General features: G+C 38.6%; 2 protein-coding genes and 1 pseudogene across 2 annotated transcripts; all 3 read right to left on the reverse strand.

The window, feature by feature from the left end:
• Positions 1-202: 202 nt before the first annotated feature.
• LOC110422374 (dihydrolipoyl dehydrogenase 1, mitochondrial) lies at positions 203-2,948 on the reverse strand. Its single transcript, XM_021436258.2, has 2 exons — positions 2,222-2,948; positions 203-1,714 (listed from the first exon to the last, which is right to left on the reverse strand). Exons 1-2 carry the CDS (start codon positions 2,498-2,500, stop codon positions 464-466), a joined length of 1,530 nt encoding a protein of 509 aa, XP_021291933.1. The 5' UTR covers positions 2,501-2,948; the 3' UTR covers positions 203-463.
• Positions 2,949-3,469: 521 nt separating this feature from the next.
• Positions 3,470-4,090, reverse strand: LOC149526890 (putative protein phosphatase 2C 43 pseudogene; annotated as a pseudogene).
• Positions 4,091-4,242: 152 nt separating this feature from the next.
• Positions 4,243-6,027, reverse strand: LOC110422376 (putative protein phosphatase 2C 13). The gene is made up of 3 exons (XM_089784538.1): positions 5,731-6,027; positions 4,567-5,186; positions 4,243-4,273 (listed from the first exon to the last, which is right to left on the reverse strand). Exons 1-3 carry the CDS (start codon positions 5,830-5,832, stop codon positions 4,243-4,245), a joined length of 753 nt encoding a protein of 250 aa, XP_089640664.1. The 5' UTR covers positions 5,833-6,027.
• Between the last annotated feature and the right edge of the window lie 1,525 nt (positions 6,028-7,552).

Below are 7,552 nucleotides of genomic sequence, written 5' to 3' on the forward strand. Positions count from 1 at the left end.
TTTCGGCTTTCTTATTTGTTTATATGTGTGGCACATTTGAGCACCGGATTCTAATTCTTTTAAGCTTCAAAGGTAGGTAAGAAGAAATCATACAGCAAACTGTAACTTGCATGCCCTGCCTGTATAAACATGTGCTTTTCCACTTCTATCACAAACTATCTATTGACCAACAAAGTATTAACTCAAACAAGCCCCTCCAAGATGAGAAAACTGCAATGTATAACAGGGAATGAGCAAAGCATGAATATCTGCTCCAGCGTATTAAGTTGTTTATTAATTGCACATCACAAAATGACTGAACATGCTTAGTTATTATACCATTCAGAAAACAGGGAAAGAAGAATAGAAAATCTCTATTCCAGCATGCCATCTGCTTCCAGGACAAACAAGAAAGTGAAGTTTTTGTGCTGAGTCATGTTGAAAATTCTCAAACAAAAATCAAGAAGACATAAAATCTAGATTTCTAGACGTGAATGGGCTTGTCATAGGTGGCCATTGCGGCTTCCTTCAATGCCTCACTCATTGTAGGATGTGCATGGCACACACGTGCGATGTCCTCACTTGATGCATCGTAGTTAATGGCAAGGACTGCTTCATGGATGAGCTCTCCAGCATTGGGTGCCATGATATGAACTCCCAGAATTTTGTCCGACTCCTTATCAGCCAGTATCTTGACTATTCCCTCAGCATCATCAATAGCCTTGGCTCGGCTATTTGCCAAGAAAGGGAACTTCCCAACACGGTATTCAATACCAAGTGCCTTAACCTGCTCCTCAGTCTTCCCAACAGATGCGACCTCAGGATGAGTGTAGACAACTCCAGGGACCTTATCATAATCAACATGCCCATGTTTACCAGCTATAAACTCCACACAAGCAACGCCATCCTCTTCTGCTTTGTGGGCTAACATTGGCCCTGGAATTACATCTCCAATGGCATAAACACCTGGCACATTTGTAGCAAATCTATCATTGACTAAAATTCGTCCTATCTTATCAGTTTCCACTCCTATCTTGTCCAAGCCAAGCCCAGCTGTGAATGGAGTTCTACCAGCAGAAACAAGAACAACATCAGCTTCAAGTGTGGTTTGCTCTCCACCAGCAGCTGGTTCAACTGTCAACTTCACACCATTTCCAGTAGTATCAACTCCTACCACCTTAGTTTTGAGCATGAATTTCATCTTCTGCTTCTCAAGTGCACGTTGGAATTGCTTGCGGACCTCTCCATCCATTGTCGGAACAATATCTGGAGCAAACTCAACCACAGTGACCTCAGAGCCCAGTCGGGCCCACACTGAACCCATCTCAAGCCCAATGTAGCCTGCCCCAATAACTATGAGCTTCTTAGGGACTTCTGACAACGCTAAAGCTCCAGTTGATGACACAATTCTCTTTTCATCAATGGTGATACCAGGTAAAGATTTGACATCAGAACCAGTGGCAATTATGATATTCTTGCCCTTTACAACAGTGCTCCCACCTTCAATCGTGTCTACAGAAACTTCAGAGGGAGAAATGAACTTGCCATAGCCTTTGACATAGTTTACCTTGTTCTTCTTGAATAAGCCTTCAATACCACGGGTCAGATTAGAAACAGCTTTGTCCTTTTGGGCCATCATGGCGGGCAAATCAACCTCAACAGAAGAAAATTTCACACCATGGCCAGGGAATGAATGCTTAGCTTCATGGTACATGTGGGAGGAATGAAGAAGTGCCTGGATGAAACAAGCAACATTAGAAAAATAAGAACTCTAATGTGACAAGTAGCCTGCAGGAACTAGGAAGGACACCAATAAAGTTAATTTGAAGGCTGAAGATGAAAGCATATGGTAATCAAGTATGTATGTTCAATACTGAATTGTATCGAAGAGAATGATAAAGATAAGATTTTTTTCAAAAAAGATAACATTTTTTTCCTCTTCATTGTCGTAAAAACAGATATGGCCAGAAAGATACGATTTGCAATGCCATTTCGACTTCACAAATATAATACCCGATCATAGTTCTTTTAAAGGGTATTCAGAACAGAAATTGAGACAACCAATTGAACACCAGGATCAGCTTTACATACATTTTCACCATAATTCACGACCTATCAGAACATTTGCCCATACAAACATATTCAAATCTTACTAAAGATTTACAATCATAGTCGATTGACCAACCATAAATTTAAAAAAAGAGAAGAAATTTAGATCCAAAAATCAAACAGCACAGTACACCTTAGAAGGGATGCAGCCAACGTTGAGGCAGGTACCACCAAGGGTCCCGCGCTTCTCGATACAGGTTGTCTTGAGACCCAGTTGTGCGGCCTTGATAGCGGCCACGTAACCGCCGGGTCCGCCGCCGACGATGACGACATCGTTCTCTTCAGATCCTGAAGCGAAACCCCTTGAGAAATAGCTGAGCGAAAACGAGTACTTCAACGCATCTGCGGGTGAATTCGACAGGTTCCGGGACAAAAGGTATGCCTTTCTTCTGGCCAAGCTTGCCAAAGCCATTTTATCTTAATTTTTCACTCGTTTTTTTTTTTTTTATTTTTGCTTTGTTTTCGTTTCTGAAAATTCTATTATAAACAAGATGCAAGAGAGTTTGGCCTGTATGGATCAAACCTTGCTTTAGACTGCGGCTTTTGGAAGTGTGATGAATAAAAATATTACAACTAGAAGAATAAACCTGGTTTTTATTGTATTTTCTTAATTTGGGCTGCTCCAATTTTCTATCTTTTCTGTAAAATCAGTGATCTGCTGCGACGGCTGTCTATGGCCTGGATGCTGATCTTCGGGTAGAATACAAGACACGTGGATCGTGAAGGATCTGAAAATCTGGATGATGCTGGAATAGTTGACTGCAAGATATTGACCAGACACGCCATGTTTGGAGTTTGGTAGGTGGGGTCCAATCATGCATGGTCCACCAATATGATCTGTTGAATGGAGTTAATGGGCTCATATCCGGCAACTCTGATAGATTCATCGGAAGGACCGCAAGAACTCGATGGGCTTTCATCGTTTCTACTTGTTTGATGCCGCATGGAATTATTTTTGTCTCTTGTTTTGATTGGTGTCTTCTTGTTCTGAATGGCAAAAGCCCCAGAAAATGGTGGCCTCACAAGCCCTACCATCACCCCAACAGGTATATATGGTGGTGGGCAGATGAAGCTCCTGCTAAGGTGATGAGATTCTCCTGTACCAATCATTTCGCCAAACTTTCCAATCAAATTTAACCCAGGATGATGATGCAGACAACAAACCAACAATAACACTGTTCATTTTTAACTGCATAACCAGATTTCACTTTCTTTCTCTTGAAACAAGGGTTATGGGAAGGTTAACTGTCTGTCAAGCATCAGTTGTGCTTGACAATAAACATCAGGGTCCGTACAGATGTAACGCTTGTTGAAGCCACTCCATGATTCTACATGAAATACCAAATGCTTCTACAAGGATGAGAATGAGAAACAAACAAGAATACTAACCAAATCCCCTTTTCAAGAACGATCTGATCAAAGATATAAGTCCATTTTCGCAGTGAACAAAGAAACATTACAATTGATAATAATCGCGCAATGTAGTTATACCACTAGAAATAACATAAAACAAATGCCGACATTGTCTACTCTCCTACACCTACAAAACTGCTGGCTGCTTTTTCTAAACTAGCTGAAACAGCCAAAAACAGATTAAAACGATTTCTCCCATTAGGAATGGCAGTAAATAAACGAGAAATAATTTGTATATACATTCAATTGCCTTCTAGCAAACTCTTCAACCTATTCCTAGCCTCCTCAGAGAGATTGCAGCACCTAAACCTTCGTCGTTGGAGAGGAGATGACTCAATAGGAGCAGGGGAGGAGAAGCAGATAATAATTGCAGTGAGGTTATCTGATGAATTCAGGCGTGACGCTTCGTTGACTAATTCTCTGGCACATTCTTCTGGGTTATCATGCCGCCTTAGACCACGGCGAACAAGGCTAACAGCAAACTGGCTTGACATTACATCCCAAATGCCATCACAACCAATAATCAAAAACTCATCCTCCTCTGTTAACACAGTCTGTCTAACATCCGGGCTGCAATCAGAGGTGATGATGGTCCAAGAGGAAATTTTAAGTCCAATCTCCAAGTCAAAGTGTAGACAAGATAGCATGAAACCAGAATCAACAATAAAACGAGGGTAGCCAAAATCTAAAGTACAATATACAACAAAGATACAGAACAAAGTTAAGATAGTTGAAAAAAGATCACAAAGTCAAATGGGAGAATGCGGGATAACTAGAAAAGAAACAATGAAAACTAACAATCAGCAAGAGAATACCAATCAAAGATCCAGACGGTAGACTATCGAAAGAGACGATGCGTCAAATGAAGAAAAAGAATAGCGACTTAAGACAAAAAAGCATGCGAAGAAGTAGAAATGAGAAGAAGATAAATACTAGGAGATAGATCCTAGAAGAAACAAAAAAATAAGGAGAGTACAGTACAAGGAAGAAGAGTGGACAAGAAGCGAAGAAAAAAGAAGAAGACCCAGAAGAATAAAAAGACATGAGAATAAGAAGAAAGAAGACATAAGAAAAGAGAGTGTGACTGAGAGATAACCATTAAAGATACCATCATCAATGTAGCCACCCAACTCCTCAATTCGCTTGCGTTCTGGTAAGTAGGAAGGTCTATGATCTTGAGACATTTCAACTGCAACACCTTTTCGGCAGAGAACAGCTCGGCAATCACCAGCATTTGCAACCAAAAGATGCCTTCCAAGCACCAGAGCAGTCAGCACCGTTGTTCCACAAGAACTGCTAACACTGTCTTCAGCAGCCAAGGCAAGGTCTGCCAGCAAGAATGCCTTCCTATGAGAATCCTCCAACTCTTTCAAGAAAACAGCATCGATATCAGATACTTGTGGCAAATCAAAATCTTCAAAAAATAGCCTTGTAGCATTCCTCTTGATATAAGCAGCTGCATCAGGGCCACCATGACCATCAAAAACAGCATAGAAAGCACTTGGCATTGAAGGCTTAAAGATAGAACCCAGGTGGGTAGATAGATCATCAATCCTAATATGTTCATCATCCATAGATCTCCGTGGACCAATATCAGCATAGCTGCCAGAACGAATTCTTGGTACAAATTTGACAGCAGATGACTCAATAACATCATCTCCAATGGTCTCGGCGCAAGCTGCGACCTACAGAACATAGGAAAAAGAAGGTAAGCCCACGTTCTTACATATGTAAAATCAAAATAAAGCTTTTCATATGGTGATTCCTGAAGCTACTAAGATTCAATGAAAAAACGTACTATAATTCGCCCATAAACCAGAAAACCTATGAAACATCAAGGGCGGAACTCTGGATCTATGAAGGTTAGCAAAGCATAGCAAATTTGCCTCAAACCCGTTACAGAAAAAGTACAATTCTCATATCTCAGTTTTTTCCCCTAATTCAAATCCAGTAATCCTCATTGCCCACCGACCAGGGTATAATTCTGGGTCGAAATTCACCTCCAATTTACCAAAAACTATCAAAATACCAAAACTTGAAGGGAAAAAAAAAATCCTTTTTCTATCAAACCCCATCAAAAAAGATCCCAACCCTAACAGAGGCCAATCAAATGTAGTTGCCATACGAAATTCAAGCCAATAATTCAAAAGAAACATCAAATTCTAACCAAATTAAAAAAAAAAAAACGAAAGAACGAAAATCAAGAAGAAAAGAGAGGGAAACACGCACCGATTCGAAGCGAGAAACTTGGGTGGAAATCGACATAACATCTACAACTTGGTGACAATAAATGATGTCGGCTTCTGCTACCATGTTTTGACTTACTATCATCTCTAAAACCAACTCCTTTTCTTCTTCTTCTTCTTCAAGCTTAGCTCTTCCAAGAACAACGAATTACAGCTTAGGGTTTTGTTTTTTTTCCCTTTTTTTCTTCTTCTCTTTGGTTTTCTTTCTCCGCTGGGATTCGAATTCCGTCGCCGAAAACAATATGGTTTCTTGTTCAGAAAAATTAGCCTCATAAATATTGGGCACGCATTGGCTTTTAACAACGGGATTAGCCGGTAATACTGACCGACACGTGTGGGCAACGAAGAGCTGGACTGGGTTTGACATTAATGTAATGTGCCTGACACGTGACGTGAAGGTTTTTAGTGACGGATTTACCCTTTCCGTGGTGGACTTTGCGGCTAATGCCAATGGGAACAATCTGGCAGAGAGACGTTGACTTTGTGGTTTCTCTTTTGTTCACACTGGTTGGGTAATAATTATATTTTTTTTACCAAAAAAAGAAAAAAAAAAAGCCTCCTTTCCCTTTAAGAAGTGCACAAATAGTGCTGCTTATAAAGGCAAAGGATGCTTCTTGCTTGTACCTTGGTTGGTTTTGGAATTTCCCCTCGTTTTCTTTTTCTTTTTCTTTTTGCTTCCATATGAAGTTTGGTAAAAGGAATAGTTTGTGTAGTTGCCAATCAGGGTTTGATTCTTCAGGAAATTAGTTTAAAAGTTAAATCTTTAATGCACCATATTAACATGAGAGAATGTTAATATATATTTGCACGGGTTAATATAAGCAAAAGGAGCATAAATTTAATTAGTAATTTTATTATTATGTTTATCAAATAGATATTAATATATATATATATATATGTTCGGGTAAGTTCAATTTGTATAAAAAACAATCTGTTTTTCTATCTATTAAGATTTGATTCTTGTGATGACTACTTCAACAATGAAATCTTTAAATATACCAAATTGGTGTATGAAAATATTTCTTAAAAATTGTCCTTTTGTGAAGAAGATTAGGTCTAGATGAAATCTAAGAATATCCTAACCATATTTATCAAAAAAAAAAAGACAAACACGTGTATATATATTGTGTTAATTTTTTATGATACAAAGTGGGTTTTAAGCTCTAACTAAGGATAAACATTTTTGCATTAAAGAACATAAAATTCACATGCAGAAATATGACATCTTGAAGGAAGTTCAAAGTGTAGAAACGTGTTGTACTTTGTTTTGTCACACCACAAACACAAATAGAGTATTTAAATGTAGAAAATAAAGGGTGAACAATAACCCATTCCAATTCCACCTCTTTTTGTTCTTTAAGTGGCGTGATCTGTCCACCCACGTTTCCTTCAAGCCTTTGCCCCTTTCTCTTTGGCATTTGTTTAGTGGCCACCGTAACACTCCAAACCCAATAATTGCTTTGCCATCCTAATTAATCTGTCTCTCTCTCTCTCTTGATTCATTATTTGAAGTTCAAGATTAATCAACTATAGCTTATCTCTCAAGCTCTCTTCATTCATTTTACCTTTTCCTTTTTTGTTGTGGCTAAACGTTGGAAGGGATCAACTTACCTAACAAGTTAATCTAATGGTAAGGGAATGATGATGTAACCTCTCCATTTAAAACGGATTTATTTAAACACTTTTATTATATTTTTTATTTATAAATGAAAATTTTATTTTGAGATATCTTTAAAAAAAAAAAACTCGAAAAGCATTTGAGTTTAAATTATGATAATTAATTACTAATTGATTGAGTTCATTGT

The sequence above is a fragment of the Theobroma umbraticum genome, unplaced genomic scaffold, assembly GCF_002168275.2.
Source record: "Theobroma umbraticum cultivar Fairchild unplaced genomic scaffold, ASM216827v3 scaffold_130.0, whole genome shotgun sequence".
In the NCBI taxonomy this organism is placed as follows: domain Eukaryota; kingdom Viridiplantae; phylum Streptophyta; class Magnoliopsida; order Malvales; family Malvaceae; genus Theobroma; species Theobroma umbraticum.

What these genes read in the sequence shown, in the direction of transcription:
- LOC110422374 (XM_021436258.2), bottom strand. Translation starts at nt 2,500, where the DNA reads ATGGCTTTGGCAAGCTTGGCCAGAAGAAAGGCATACCTTTTGTCCCGG. An exon ending in TTGGCTGCATCCCTTCTAAG is followed by an intron (nt 1,715 to 2,221) that starts GTGTACTGTGCT and finishes TGTTTCATCCAG; the next exon opens with GCACTTCTTCATTCCTCCCA.
- LOC110422376 (XM_089784538.1), bottom strand. Translation starts at nt 5,832, where the DNA reads ATGATAGTAAGTCAAAACATGGTAGCAGAAGCCGACATCATTTATTGT. An exon ending in AAGTTTCTCGCTTCGAATCG is followed by an intron (nt 5,187 to 5,730) that starts GTGCGTGTTTCC and finishes TATGTTCTGTAG; the next exon opens with GTCGCAGCTTGCGCCGAGAC. An exon ending in GTCACACTCTCTTTTCTTAT is followed by an intron (nt 4,274 to 4,566) that starts GTCTTCTTTCTT and finishes TTTCTTTTCTAG; the next exon opens with TTATCCCGCATTCTCCCATT.